Here is a 15,427-nt window from a genome sequence, read left to right on the forward strand (position 1 = left end):
AGTGGTTGGTTTCCTAGGGTTAGAGGTCTAGGTCTACCTTCTTTTAGAGGAGGGGCAGTGTTGAGGCCTTGATGGGAGCCCCCTGCCCCGGAGTTCACTTAAGAGCAGGTGTACCTTCCTCCCCTGCGTGGCTCCACGAAGCTGGGAAAGAAACGCACAGGACGACCACCCTAGAGCCCCAGGCCTGTCTGGCCTGAAATCGCCTCTCCCCTCCCACACTGCAGTGCTGACACCCCCTTTCCCATTAGCGTCCAGGAAAGAGGGTGACGGGACTGGGGAGAGACAGAGGGCAGACACCCAGCAGTCCTTGTGAAGGGGGCTGTTGGGGCGGGAGTGCAGAGATATCACTGGGCGGTTTGGTATCCATCCGCTGTTCCCTCCAGCGCGGCTCTTCCAGACCTCGCGATCCTGTCCTCTGCCCGGGCCCCCAGCCGCCCGCCAGTCCCACATATTATAGCAGCGCCAGAAATATGGTAGTGATCGCCACGTTAGGGTCCGCGGCGGCCTCCTGAGGCACCCTGGTACCAATCCGCACACCCAGGCTGGGGCTCATCCTGGCTCCGCCCACCTCGGGGTCGGAACTACGGTGGGCCTGGGAGGGGGCGTCGAGCACTTTCGCGCCGTATCCCTCCGCCCCCCTTCCCGACACCCTCGCGGCGAGCGGTTCTTGCCGCATCCTGCGCAGCCCCTGCCTACTTTGGTGCAGAGGCGTGGGGGGCGGGACGCGTCTTTGCCATTCGGATCGCGGGGAAAGAGGTGGCTCCAAGTGAGGAGCCGCCAGAGGAGAGCTGAGGAGAGGAGGGGGAGGCCGACGACCTGGGCCCTGGGCCTCTGAAGGCAAGTGCGCGTGCTTGAGGTGGGGGTCCGGGTTGCGGGGGTGGTCCGGCAGGGTGGAACAGCAGGCATCCTGCCCCGCGGACCCTGACAGCTTGGCAACGAGGAGACGATCCGGTGGGAGCCAGGCGCTTGAGAGAGGTGCGCAGTGCTCGAGACCCCTGGCGATGGGGAGGCGGTGACCAGAGCGGGCCGGGCCGGGCCAAGGGCTGAGGGGCTGGCTTGAGAGGCACCGTCAGATCCTTCGGAGGAGAACCGCGCTGACCGCTTCCCAGCCAGCTTTGCAGGCGCCCGCGCCCCGCCCTCGACCGTGTCTGTGCCCGGAGAGGGCTGTGGGGGAGGCTCCTGCGGGAGAAATGGCGGAGCGGGAGCCGTTGTTGGGGGCGCCGAGGGAAGCCGGCGGGTGTCGGCGTCCCGGCTCTGTACCCAGTCCGCGGGAGGTGAGCCGCGTTTGCTACTCCGGGCCCCGATTCCCAAAAGGGGCTTGTGGGGCTCCATGTCCTGGGTGCCTTCCCTTCCCACAGGCTCCAGGTTGAGGTCAAAGTCTTCTGTCTGCGCGGTAGGTCTGGCGTATTCTGACAGGACACAGTGAGCATCTGCAGAGGAGAGGCTTGAGATAAAGGAAGAGCACGAATATTGCCTGGATTTCTGGAGGTGTGTGGGGATGGGGGTTGGGCGCTAAACACTGACTGGGGACCCGAATCGGGGTAGGGGACTGTGACCAGAGCAAGTCCGGCATCCAGGAGCACCTCATAATCTTCGCCTCTCTAAGGGCGCTTCCCCCGCCTTCCATCCCCACCTACCTCCCCCACTGTCCTAAACTGGGGGCACGAAAGGGTGGGCTTTGGAAGGAGGGGTGATGAGGGAGACATACTGACAAGTACCAATTCACAACCTGTTTTCTAGAATATGCGGCGCCCTTCCCCCATTTTATGCTGCGCAGAGCAAGGGGATGTGGCGCACCTAGTGGTAAATACTCAGAATTGGAGAAGGGAGTAATGGGAAGAGTATGACGTCAAGAGAAGGAGTTGTTATCTCTGGAACCTTGAAGCACGGCCCAAATAAAATGAGAATATTCCACCAGCAAAACCCCGAATGTTGAAAGACATACCAATAATACGGGGACTCATCCTTGGCGTTGGTCTGTCTACCAAGTGCTCTTCTGTCACCCCTGATATCCTGACTGTCTTACTTTTTCATGTGTTTGTCCATAGGCCTACTTTAAGGCTAGCCAGTTCTGCAAGAAAGGCAAGGAGGAGGAGACTGGCTCACAGCTCTGGAGGTTGGTGAGAAGGGGGAGGGGGCAATGTAGGGGACAGTTGGAGACAGCATGGCAGGTGGCAGATACACTTCCACCTGTAGTAGAAGTGGCGGACCCACTTCTATTCTGCCGGGTTTGCACAGTGCCAGCATCCTTTTTATTTCTTGCAGGAGACACGAGATAGGTGTAGGTTGGGTTGTGACTCAGAAAAAACCGGAGAGCAGGGACTAGGATACAGGAAACCATAGATACATTGAACCCTTGAATGGGAAGAGATATATTTGTCACAGGGGCCAGAGTGCCCGCCTACCTACCAAGCACTCACACTCCATTCTGTCATTTATGTTTACTTGTCTGTAGGACCCCCTTCTGTCAGCTGTGGGGCTTGACACCACTTGAACAAGAAAAGGAGGGGGAAACTGCACCACATCAGTGAAGGTTGGTATGAGAGTGGGTATGCTTTTGGGTGGGGTAGTGGAGACCAGCATGGGTCTGGGAGTGATTAGGGTCCAATCTGGGGGCTTATTGGCCCCTCCCATTGCTGACACACTTTCCCACCGTTGTTGGACCTGTTTTGTAGCAGGCAGCTGGTCCAGAGAGACTTTCTCAAAGCCCAGCTTTCCCACCTAGCATTCAACATCAGTCTCACTGCACATGGGGTGACACAATTGGAAGAGACTCAAAGCCTCATTTCATTCTCTCTCCCTAGATCTACCTCCAGTGGCTGCTCTGCTGGTGGTGCAGTTGCTGCTGACAACCACCCTCAACAGGTCTGCACCCATCCAGGAAATACCTGTCTTCCTTTAGCTTGGTTGTGCCTGTTCTACACTCAATCTGTATTATTGAATTATTGACTGAGACTGTGTTTGGGAAGGAGGCTAATTGACTACTGGACTGGATATTGACTCTAACTTTTGTTTCCAAGCTTATATCCTCAATCACCTAAAGATCAGAGTGTGAAGAAACAAACCTGTGACAGATCTGTAGTTAAGGTTTAGACTGGGGGAGGAGTATATTACTGGACTTCCTTTGTAACTTGTACCATGACTGGGGCAGAGATTGAGCCTAGCGCCCAGGCCAAGCCTGAAAAGAAGGCTGGGGAAGAGGTTATCGCTGGGGCTGAGAGAGAGAATGATGTCCCTCTGGTGGTCAGACCCAAGGTTAGGACCCAGGCAACTACTGGGGCAAGGCCCAAAACTGAGACCAAGTCTGTGCCTGGGGCAAGGCCCAAAACTGATGCCCAAGCAATGTCTGGGGCAAGGCCCAAAACTGAGGCCCAAGTAATGGGTGGTGCAAGACCCAAAACGGAGGCTCAAGGAATGGCAGGAGCTAGACCCAAAACTGATGCCAGGGCAGTAGGTGGTGCTCGTCCTAAAACTGATGCCAAGGCAATCCCTGGAACAAGGCCCAAGGATGAAGCTCAGGCATGGGCCCAGAGTGAATTTGGGACTGAAGCTGTGTCACAGGCAGAAGGGGTGTCCCAGACTAATGCCGTTGCCTGGCCACTGGCCACTGCTGAGTCTGGATCAGTTAATAAATCTAAGGGCCTGTCTATGGATAGAGAACTAGTTGATGTGGATGCTGAAACCTTTCCTGGCACCCAGGGTCAGAAAGGAATCCAGCCCTGGTTTGGACCAGGGGAGGAGACTAATATGGGGTCTTGGTGCTATTCCAGGCCCAGGGCCAGAGAGGAGGCCTCTAATGAGTCTGGGTTCTGGTCAGCAGATGAGACCTCTACTGTGTCTTCTTTCTGGGCTGGAGAAGAGACAAGTATCAGATCATGGCCCAGAGAAGACTCCAATACCAGGTCCAGGCACAGGGCTAAACATCAGACTAATCCCAGGTCCAGGCCCAGATCCAAGCAAGAAGCCTATGTTGATTCCTGGTCTGGATCTGAGGATGAGGCCGGCAACCTATTCGCCTTCTGGGCTGGAGAAAATACCAGTAACTTGTTCAGGCCCAGAGTCAGGGAGGAGGCAAATATCAGGTCCAAGCTCAGGACAAATAGAGAAGATTGTTTTGAATCTGAGTCTGAAGATGAGTTCTATAAGCAGTCCTGGGTGTTGCCTGGAGAAGAGGCCAATGGTAGATTCAGGTGCAGAGACAAAGAAGATCCTAATACCGCCTTGAAACCCAGGGCCCAGAAAGATGTTGATGGTGATAGGGTCAAACAAGAACCCAGGTTTGAGGAGGAAGTCATTATTGGGTCCTGGTTCTGGGCAGAAAAAGAGGCCAGTTTGGAGGGTGGAGCTTCAGCAATCTGTGAATCTGAGCCAGGAACTGAGGAGGGGGCCATTGGCGGATCCACGTACTGGGCTGAGGAAAAGTCCAGTTTGGGGGCTGTGGCCAGAGAAGAGGCCAAGCCAGAGTCTGAAGAAGAGGCCATATTTGGGTCTTGGTTCTGGGACAGAGATGAGGCCTGCTTTGACCTAAATCCCTGTCCTGTGTACAAGGTCAGTGATAGGTTCAGAGATGCAGCTGAGGAACTTAATGCATCCTCCAGGCCCCAAACCTGGGAAGAGGTCACTGTTGAATTCAAACCTGGTCTTTTTCATGGGGTTGGCTTCCGATCCACAAGCCCCTTTAGAATTCCTGAAGAGGCTTCTGAAATACTTGAGGCAAAGCCCAAGAACATGGAACTTAGCCCAGAAGGGGAAGAGCAGGAATCTTTGCTTCAGCCTAATCAGCCTGATCCTGAGTTCACATTTCAGTATGATCCTTCCTACCGGTCAGTCCGGGAAATTCGAGAGCATCTTAGGGCCAGGGAGAGTGCAGAGTCTGAGGGTTGGTCCTGCAGCTGCATACAATGTGAGCTGAAAATTGGTTCTGAAGAGTTTGAAGAACTCCTTTTATTAATGGACAAAATTAGGGATCCTTTTATTCATGAAATATCTAAAATTGCAATGGGTATGAGAAGTGCTTCTCAGTTTACCCGAGATTTCATTAGAGATTCAGGTGTTGTCTCACTTATTGAAACCTTGCTTAATTATCCATCCTCTAGAGTTAGGACAAGTTTTTTGGAAAATATGATTCACATGGCTCCACCTTATCCAAATCTAAACATGATTGAGACATTCATATGTCAAGTGTGTGAAGAAACCCTTGCACATAGTGTGGATTCCCTTGAGCAGCTAACTGGAATAAGGATGCTTAGACACCTCACTATGACTATTGACTATCACACACTGATTGCCAACTATATGTCCGGGTTTCTCTCCTTATTAACCACAGCCAATGCGAGAACAAAGTTTCATGTTCTGAAAATGCTGTTGAATTTGTCTGAAAATCCTGCTGTGGCAAAAAAACTATTCAGTGCCAAAGCTCTTTCAATATTTGTGGGTCTCTTTAACATAGAAGAGACAAATGATAATATTCAAATTGTTATTAAAATGTTTCAGAATATCAGTAACATTATAAAAAGTGGAAAGATGTCCTTAATTGACGATGATTTCAGTCTTGAGCCGCTTATTTCTGCATTTCGTGAATTTGAGGAGTTAGCTAAGCAACTACAAGCCCAAATAGACAATCAAAATGATCCTGAGGTGGGACAACAAAGTTAATATGATTAACCACCCGCCACTGATCAGCCTTATGTTCCCAAAGAGCCCTGAGTAGTGCTTTGGTGTTCACAGTCTGTTTTTTTGTTGTAACTTACATTTTTTAATGCTTATGTTAACTTCGTCAAACTCTTGTTTTGAGCTGGATCATTTTGTGGATGCCAAATGAATATCAAAACTGAAAACACATTTGTTGATATTTTTGTCTTGCTGTCCAGATTGCGATATTTTTCAGTATTAAGCTTTCAGTGAACTGTGTCACCTAAGTAAGCTACCCTGCTATTTGTTGTTTAAATATATGGTTCTCTATTTGAGTCTGTGTTTTCAATAAAGTTCTATGTTTAAATTGGCATAAGTGACCCTTCTTCAGTTTAAGAACCATGTATAGATACATCATGTGCACTTACAAACATAGGTAATTATTAGTATGAGAAACATGCGCTCATTAGAAAATTCTGTTCGTGAGCTAAGAAGGGAGAGATTATTGTGGGCTCTGATACTTGAGGAATGCTTCCGAGAAGAGGGACCCATTTAAATTGGTCAAGATAGAACAAATTTGTCAGGATAGGAGAGCAAGACAAGTTGCCGACCTGCTTGCCCAATTATGAGCCTTCCCAACAAGCAACCTAAAATTAATACTTCTTATAGGACCCATTTAAATTACCATCTTAGCCCTGGGTAAGATAACACAAATCATTAGATTGCTCTTGGAAGTGGGCAGTGGTGGTTTGAAGAAAAGTGTGTAATTGAATAATCTGTTTTGGTAGCATGGATGAACCCAGTCTGCCTAAAACAAGTAAAAGGAGTTTGATGAGAAATGCAGTTAGAAAGTTGAGAAGAGGCCAGTTTGGGGAACAGAGTAAGCCAAATCTGCATATTTAACAATTCAAAGTAAGGTGTTACTTCAATGCTACCTAAACGCTGAAAGAGTAGGATAGCACAATTAAATGGAATGGGGAATATGATTTCCTTTATATGCCTAGACAAAGGAAAGTGTTAAGGAAATACCATGCAGCTGTTGAAATGATTATGTATGGATAGGTTTATTGACACAAAAGGACATTTTATATTTGCTGAAACAGAACGTGACATGTATGGAAAATTAGATTCCATTTTTAAAACATCTGTAAATGTACACAATTCCTATGCAATTTCAATATGAATTTCTAAACATTTCACAGTCTGGAATAAAATATATACCATGTTAAAAAAAATGCTTAGAGACAGGCGTTGGGGAGATAACAAACATTAATAAGAAATTAAAATATTAATATGCTTACATTTTGTGTCTTGAGTTATAGATGAGCATGCTGGAAAGGACAATTATATAAATGAATAAACTATAAGTGTTAAAATATGGTTAGAGATAATATCATTTAGCAAAGTTGTAAATGAATGAGCTATCAGAAAGACTAGCTTTTCATAAAATGTTTTAAAGACAAAAATTAAAATTGGCCGGGAACAGTGGCTCATACCTGTAATCCCAGCCCTTTGGGAGGCCGAAACGGGAGGACTGCTTGAGCTCAGGAATTCAAGGCCAGCCTGGGCAACATATTGACGCCTTGTCTCTACTAAAAATACAAAAAGTTAGCCCAGCATGGCAGCACGTGCTTGTAGTCCTAGCTACTCAGGAGGCTGAGGTGGGAGAATCACTTGAGCCTAAGAAGTTGAGGCTGCAGTGAGTCATGATCACACCACTGCACTCCAGCATGGGTGATGTGAGTGAGACCTTGTCTAAAAAAAAATAAAGTAAAATTACCAAGGGTGGGCCAGGCACGGTGGCTCACGCCTGTAATCCCAGCACTTTGGGAGGCTGAGGTGGGCAGATCACTTGAGGTCAGGAGTTCGAGACCAGCCTGGGCAACATAGCGAAATGCTGTCTCTACTAAAAATACAAAAACTTAGCTGAGCATGGTGGTGTGCACCTGTAATCCCAGCTACTGGGGAGGCTGAGGCAGGAGAGTCGCTTGAGCCTGGGGGGCAGAGGTTGCAGTGAGCTGAGGTCGCACCACTGCACTCCAGCCTGGGTGAGAGAGCAGAACTCCGTCTCAAAAAAAAAAAAAAAAAAAAAAAATTACCAAGGGTGTTAAGTTTAATATTAGTCTGTTCATGGTACAAAAATGGCACCTTTTTCACATAATTATTACCGTAAAAAACATAACATTTCCTTTTGAGGTGACAACAGAGTTCTGGAGCTAGACAGTGGTGATGGTTGTACAACATTGATAATGTACTGGGTTGTATACTTTAAAATGCTTTAAATGGCAAATTTTATGTTATGTGTATTTTGCCACGATAATTTAAAAAATGACCACACCATACCTTCAGTCAGGAGAATTGGAAAAGACAGGGATATATGTTGGTTTGGAGAGGAAATTCAGACTTAGGAGAAATATCAAATGTTTTATTTTTAGACATGACAAAATTTTTTTTTTTGTCTCAGAATGCTCTAAATTTTCAAAGGTAAAATTACAACTCATGTAAATGTAAAAAGAATATGTGAAAGATTTTTCAACACAATTAATGAACAACTGCTAGGATTAAGAAAACAGTTGAAGGGTATATGTGTATATACAATATACACAATATGAAGATATAAACAAAACATTGAATTTTATAAACACATAGGAAATTAATAAATGTTAGAATAACACTGCCAGGTTAAATGCAAAACTAGTTAATATCTTACAGGGCAATAAATTGTAATATTTAAGCTTATCTATTGCACTGGACATAAATCATTTACATATCTATTGAATAAAATATATACATGTTAACATCAGTGTCTACAGAGTTGAAAAATAGGTAAATCAATAGACATCCCAGCACTGCCCTGAAATGACATCCAGTAACTAATGGTGACTTTACCTAAGTTTTGTATAATTTTTCTGACAGTGCAACATGCTTTTTTTTCCCCACCTGATCCTAGTTTGGTAAGGTACATGGAAGTGACAGTTTTGCCTCCCTTTGCAAACCATAAGTTTTAACAGGGATCATCCTAGTGGTGCAAATTGGAGTTTGAATTTTGTTTTGCTTACTACCATGTTTCAAGACAGATCCTGTGTGTGTTTTAGTATGTCGCTTGAGTCGTATACAATATATTAAAAATCACTTCATTTCCCAAATCCTCATCGAATGTTCCTCGCCAGCCAAGTGGTCCTCCAGAGCAAAGCCCAGCCTTCCTTCCAGCTGTCTGGCCAAGGAGCTTCAGTGTCTTCTAGTAAGCACCCCAGAGGCAGAAGACTGTCATCGGTGGTAGGGGACTGCGGCGAACAAGCTGACTGCGCAGTCACGTGGGGCTGACGGTGGGTCATGTGACCAGGCTCTGGATTTGGCCTGCGGAGAGGAGTGTTTTCTTACACCCAGAAAGGACCTGAAAGGCGGAAGACACCTGTGCTCCGCAGAGCAGAACGTGGGGGGAACGGCGGCATATTAAGGTAGGTAGGTGTCTTTCCATGCTGCATCAGCCTGAAAACTAATTTCTCAGGCGACCGGAACTACAGCATTTGTTGGTAAAGGAAACAATCCCTCAGCCAACCGCGAGCGTCTTAGCTGATCTGTCTTTTGTTCAGGAGCTCAAGAAGCAAAGAGTCTACCTGCCTGACTCATTCATGGAAAGGAGCAGCGGTTGCTATTGGAGGAAGTGGGTGCAAGGACGGCAGATGCCATCCCTAAGAGGTGGTGACTGAGACTAGATGCGGGTGCAGGTAATGCCTCGGATCCGCCTGCTCCCTCCTGCCTTTTGAACACCCTTATCCCCTCATCCCAAGGCTCCCAGCCCAGTGAGTGCCCTGTGTTTGTATGTGTGGGTGGGGGAGGTGGGCATATGGATGGAGTTGGCTTCAGGGAAGCCCAGAGCGGGGAAATGGTGAAGTGACAATTCGTGAACATCTGTGGTGCTGGATCAGGAAAGGCAGGGGTGGGGATGGGAACCATGGGCTACGCATCCGCACTCATTCTACTCTGTGTCTTCTTACTGGCAGTATTCAGGCAGTGGGGATGGCTGATACCAGCTTAAAACTGGCAGAGGGTGGAGGAGGGCAGGAGAAGGGAACACATACATCTGCCTTTTACTGCAAGGCTCCAGCTGACTGGGGATGCAAGAGAGGAATGAACCTCAATCCTGGCAGTTCTAGGAAAAGGAGGAGAAGGCATAGACTCGAGGAGAGGAAACCTAGATGCTGTGGGCCCTTCACCTAGGATTTCTCATTAGGATACTCCAAGCTTCTCGACCCCCAACGGGATTCCTGGATCTCAGCCCCATGCAGCAGAATCTCATTCCCATTGAGGGACACAAAGTGGGTTGCTGCTCCATGTGACACTCTCTCTCCCTGCTGTGTTGGGCCTCAGAGGAGGGTCTTTCTGGGGAGCACCTACAGAAACTGCTTCATGGATAGTCTCCTAAGTTCCCCTCTGCATACCCTTTGCCCTCTTGTGTTGTGATCTCTGCTCATTCCTTAGGATGTGTTTCTTTGGTCCCATCACAGGTAGCAACCCCATGGTAAGTCCTTGTCCTCTTTCACATTGAGTATCCTCCTTTCCTCCTGCCCCATGCATCCACTGGGTACCAAGTGAAAGAAAGTGGTTCCTCTACCCACAATACTTCTGGCACAGAATATGTGGATTTTTCACACCAAGCAATTCTCCTATTCTTTGAGGACACCAGTTAGGTATCCTACAGTTTAATTCAATTCTGACACTACCCAGAGTTAGTGCAGACTTCTCTGGTTAAGGGCTCATTCCCATAAGACTGCCCTCCCCCACTTCAGACAGCAATCACAAGTAATGGATCTCCACGTTACCCACACTTCTGTCTGACTTAGCTCCCAGTTGGGAGTTCCCACAACCCCCTCCTCAGGTTCAATAATTTGCTATGAGGGCCCACTGAACTCAGGGAAACTCTACTTCCTATTACTGGTTCATAAAGAATATAAATTAAAAGTCAGATGAAGAGGTACATTATGGCAAGGTCCAGAAGGGTCCCAAATGCTGAAGCTGCCATCCATGTGGATTTGGTGTACACCACCTTCCCAGAATACGAATGAGTTCACCAACCTGGAACCTCTCAGACATTTGGGGTTTTTATAGAGGTTTCATTACATAGGCGTGATTGATGAAATCATTGACCATTGGTGATTAGCTCAATCTTCAGCCCCTCTCTTCTCCTTGGAGGTCAAGGGGTGAGGCTGAGTTCCAACCCTCTAATCATGCCTTGATCTTTCTGGTGACCATCCATATCTTGAAGCTATCTAGTAGCCCTCACCCACCAGTCATCTCGGAGCATAAAAAAAGACACCTATCACTCCAGAGATTCCAAGGGTCTTATTGTCAAGAGCTTGAGACTAAAGCCACATGTAACAAAAGATGCTTCTGTTATCCCTATCAGGAAATAGCAAGGGTTCTAGGAGATCTATGCCAGGAATATGGGACAAAAATTTATGGTTACCAAAGGCTGGAAAGGGTATTGGGGATGGGGTATAAAAAGGAGTTGGTTAATGGGTACAAAAACACAGTTAGAAGGAATATGATCTAGTATTCAGTAGCTCAATAGGGTGCCTATAGTTAACAATAATTATTATGTATTTCAGTGTAATTAGGAGAATAGATTTGGAGTGTTCTCAGTGCAACAAAATGATAAATATTTGAGGTGATGTGTATCTCAATTACATTACACATTGTATGTTTATATCAAAATATAATTTATACCCAATAAATATGTACAAATATTACATATCCATATAAATTAAAAATTTTTTAAAATTTAAAAAATAACTCATTTCAAATTTCAATCAAAATAAAAAAGATCAAATGCTTATTTCTTCATATATCACAATACATACAAAGTCAGTGTAAGAAAGTGTTGCTAGGAAGAAATTACTTTTTCTAATCCCACTCCTATTCTTATGTTTATACCAAGTTTATAGAGTTGAAACTATGTTGTTCTACTACTTTAGGCCCTCCTGTTTAGACTTAAAATCTAGGATAGATACAAGGCATATGGGGCAAAATCATAGGTAGGGATTAGTCCCCTACATCCTCATCTCCTACCCTCTCCTATTATTTTCTTCTCTTTACTCTCCAGAATTCTGATAATATAAATACTGGGGCCAGCATTCAGCTTATGGTTTTCTACTCAAGCTGTCTTGTCTCTTGTCTCTGTGTTTTTTCGAGTATGTCAACAGAGAAGACTTCAAGTATGGTATAGTATAATAGAGAATATAGCTGATCTTTAGCCCTAGTTTCTGACACAGAGCTTCAAAAAACCTTGGGATTTCCTGTGTGACAGGAGTATCTTTGTTATGCTAACGAAGTGACTTATGGTGGGCCCCTAGATAGCTTCAGGATGGGGACTGGTCACCAGAAGGACCAACCATATGATTAAAGGGTTGGAACTTTGGGCCAGCTCAACCTTCAGGGAAGGTAGTGGGGCTAGGTATTAAGTTCAGTCACATAACCAATGGTTTAATCAATCTTGCCTGTGTAATAAAACCTCAGTGAAAACTTTGAACTTCAGGGCTAAGTGGAGCTTCTTGGTTAGTGAACATATTGTTCTCTAGGTAGGGTGATATTTCCTGACTCCACAAGGAGAGGGTATGGAAGCTTTGTGTCCAGGATCCTTTCAGACCTTGTCCTGTGTGTATCCTTAAATGAAACTGTAATAATAAGAATAGCACTTTTCGTGAGTTCTGTGAGTTGTTTCAGTTAATTATGAAACCTCATAATGTCATGGGAACTCCTGAATTTATAAGTGGTCAGTCAGAAGGATAGGTGGCTTCCTGAGAATTGGGGCTGGTATCTGATCTAAAGCGGGGGCAGCATTGTTGGGGATTGTGCCCTTAAACCTGTAGAGTCCAATGCTAACTCCAAGTAGGTGGTTTCAAATATTTGATGTCAGAACAACAGTGTAATTTTCCCTAGTTTTGGCAGCCACACCTAGATTAATATATGTAAAGCTTACCTTTGCTGTATATTCTGCATCAACAAGTTAAAATAAAGGAGGCAGACCCAACAGCGTATTATGGGTGAAAAAAGCAGTCTGTTTTTGTGACATGTACCTGTAATTTAGATAATTTTTTAAATTATCTATGTATCTATTTATCTATATCTATCTATGTGTCTGTCTGTCTAATCTACCTATACATCTATCCTGTCATCTTTTTTTTTCTTATCACAGCTCCCTTAGCCTAGAATTCCTGTTGTGGGTATTGCATTTATATTTGGAAAACTTCAAATTGTGACCTGATTAAATACTTCTGTGCCCCAAATGTACTCCAAAGCAGATACTTAAACAGTTTATGCCTGTAGAATTTTTCCATCTCAGCCAAAGAGCAGGGTGACTGGGGTGGGTGTGTGTGTGTGTGTGTGTGTGTGTGTGTATGTGTGTGTATCCAAGCAAGATGATGATTGCCTTTGTTCTGACTTGTAGAGGGTAGAATCCTTCCTCAATTCTTTTTCTGGGGTGTAATTGAAATAAAAAATTCATCATTCACTCAGGCCTCTTGTTCCTTCTCCCTTTTTTGATAAATATTATGGGCTACTTTATGTAATAGAGGCTACTTCAGATGTCACCTGGCCTAAAATGTTGTGTGGGGATAATATCAGAGTGAATTTTTCATCTGTCTAGTCTGGACTTTTAGCAGCCACTAATTATCAACTCTGCCCCCCAATTTCAAAAGAGCAACCTTCAATGGGATGTAATCTATAAACTACCACCAGATTTTCTATCAAGGCTTTCAAGACCTTGCACCCTTTAATACAAGTCTGCCTTTCTATCTCCATCTCTCATAACATTCTTCCAAGTGAAGGCCAGGACTAGAATGAAATAAAGAAAGAAGCTCTCACTCTCAAGTGCCTCACACTACTCCAGGCCTTGCCCCACTTTGCCTGCAGTCAAGCCACACTGGAAAATCTGTTGTTTTCCCAACTGTACTATGTGCTTTACTACTTGTATGCCTTTCCACATGCTGTCCCTTCAATCTTCAATATTCTTACCCTTTTTCTCTCTACGGCAAACATCCTTTTGGGCTCAGTTCAAATGCCAGGGCCTTTTTGAAGTCTGATACCTCCTCACCCTTATTCCTTGCACCTTGGTAGGAAGTAATTCCTCCATCATTTGTACTTACGCAATATTTGCCACTTGTTTCTTTTCTTTTCCTTTTTTTTTTTTTTTTTTGGTTTTTTTTTTTTTTTTTTTTTTTGAGATGGAGTCTCACCTTGTCACCCAGGTTGGAGTGCAGTGGCACGATCTCGGCTCACTGCAACCTCCGTCTCCCAAGCTCAAGTGATCCTCCTGCCTCAGCCCCCCTGGTAGCTGGGATTACAGGCACACACCACCATGCCCAGCTAATTTTTGTATTTTTAGCGGACACAGGGTTTCGCATGTTGGCCAGGCTGGTCTCAAACTCCTGACCTCAGGTGATCCACCCGCCTTGGCCACCCAAAGTGCTGGGATTACAGACATGAGCCACTGCGCCCAGCCCATTTGTTTCTTTATACCGTGCATCAGAGTCTTTTTTTTTTTTTTTTTTAATGAATAACGTAGAACTAGTGTTGAGGAACAGGTAGCATAGAGAAAGAAGCTTGGACTCTGGAAGTGTGATTCAAACCCCAGTCTGTCTGACTGCAAAGCCTGAATGTTTACTACTTAATATTGTGTTAATATTAAGATTTGTTGGGTGATTTCTATGTGCCAGGGTACTCTACTAAGGGCTCTAAATGTATTCACTTATTTAATCCTCAAAACAAGCTTATGAGGTAGGTGCTGCTATTGTTTCCATTCTATATATGAAACTGAGGCACACATTGGTTAAGTAGCTTAGCCAACCTCATATAGTTTCCATTCTATATAAGGAAGCTGAGGCACACATTGGTTAAGTAGCTTAGCCAACCTGACTGAGTCGGTTAGCAGAGGAGGTGACATTCCCACCTTTGTGGTTTGAATCTGGAGCTGATGTGCATTCCTTCTATGCTATGTCTATATTCCTCCAGTGCCAATTATCACTAAAAGCTTCCATAATCATTGTAACTGTTTTTTACAATCAGATCTTCTGTTCCTCAAAGCTTGTAGCAAAGTATTTATCATAAAGAAATTAAACCTGAATATTGTTAGACCTCCTGTCCCTTATCCTTTTTTCCCTGTTTGTCAGCCTATTCCACCCTTTCCTTCCCTCCCAACCCAATGTCCATCACACTACATTATTTTTACTACACTCCTACCTCATCCTCTGGTTCCTGGCTCCACTGTCCTGGAAAAATCCCAACTCTGGATAAATCTCAAGCATCTACGACTTTCTATACTTGTATTGTTTAGTGCACCTAGGAAAGTTAATCATATTGTTCTAACTGTCAACACTGTAAATGTGTCTTTCTCAGTATCAGTACAGTCCCCTGAATTGAAAGCAAGTAACCTTTGATATCTTTATAATCTGGATATTTCACAAGAGTGCACCTTCACACGATGATTCTCTGAATTGAAACTAGGTTTCTGTATTATCTCAAGTATTTAATGTACCTCTGGACCTCCTAGATAAGTCAGAGTTTGGCTTCTGCCTGAAGCTTTCCTTTTTAATCTGGAGCAGAAGCCAAACAGTTGTCAGACCTCTAGCAATCATTAGGACAAGTGTTGATAACTTCTGGCTTTTCTTTCCTGGGAAACATGAGTTCTGCCACTATAGATGTAGGTGCTCACTGATGGACACAAGTCAGGAATTCTTACTCATTGAAGAGCTGTTTTGTGCCTGAGCACATCTCGGATTGTTCCATTTTCATATAACAA

At 45.2% G+C, this 15,427-nt stretch overlaps 2 protein-coding genes across 34 annotated transcripts in view; both read left to right on the forward strand.

Annotated features, from left to right (window-relative positions):
• Positions 1-632: 632 nt before the first annotated feature.
• GPRASP2 (G protein-coupled receptor associated sorting protein 2) lies at positions 633-6,930 on the forward strand. 16 transcript variants are annotated; one of them, XM_077987458.1, is made up of 5 exons: positions 633-1,274; positions 1,398-1,488; positions 1,741-2,116; positions 2,456-2,533; positions 2,805-6,004. In XM_077987458.1, the coding sequence occupies exon 5, from the start codon at positions 3,139-3,141 to the stop codon at positions 5,653-5,655; it is 2,517 nt and encodes an 838-aa protein (XP_077843584.1). In that variant the 5' UTR covers positions 633-1,274; positions 1,398-1,488; positions 1,741-2,116; positions 2,456-2,533; positions 2,805-3,138; the 3' UTR covers positions 5,656-6,004.
• The window catches only part of GPRASP3 (G protein-coupled receptor associated sorting protein family member 3), a 49,580-nt gene continuing 34,785 nt past the window's right edge, over positions 633-15,427 (forward strand). For 4 of the 18 annotated variants that reach the window (XM_077987476.1, XM_077987475.1, XM_077987477.1 and 1 more), the window contains exons 1-2: positions 8,969-9,093; positions 9,228-9,359. The gene's annotated coding sequence lies outside the window, so the exon portion shown is untranslated. 18 annotated transcript variants of the gene reach the window in all.

Source organism: Macaca mulatta, chromosome X (genome assembly GCF_049350105.2).
Source record: "Macaca mulatta isolate MMU2019108-1 chromosome X, T2T-MMU8v2.0, whole genome shotgun sequence".
NCBI classification, from domain to species: domain Eukaryota; kingdom Metazoa; phylum Chordata; class Mammalia; order Primates; family Cercopithecidae; genus Macaca; species Macaca mulatta.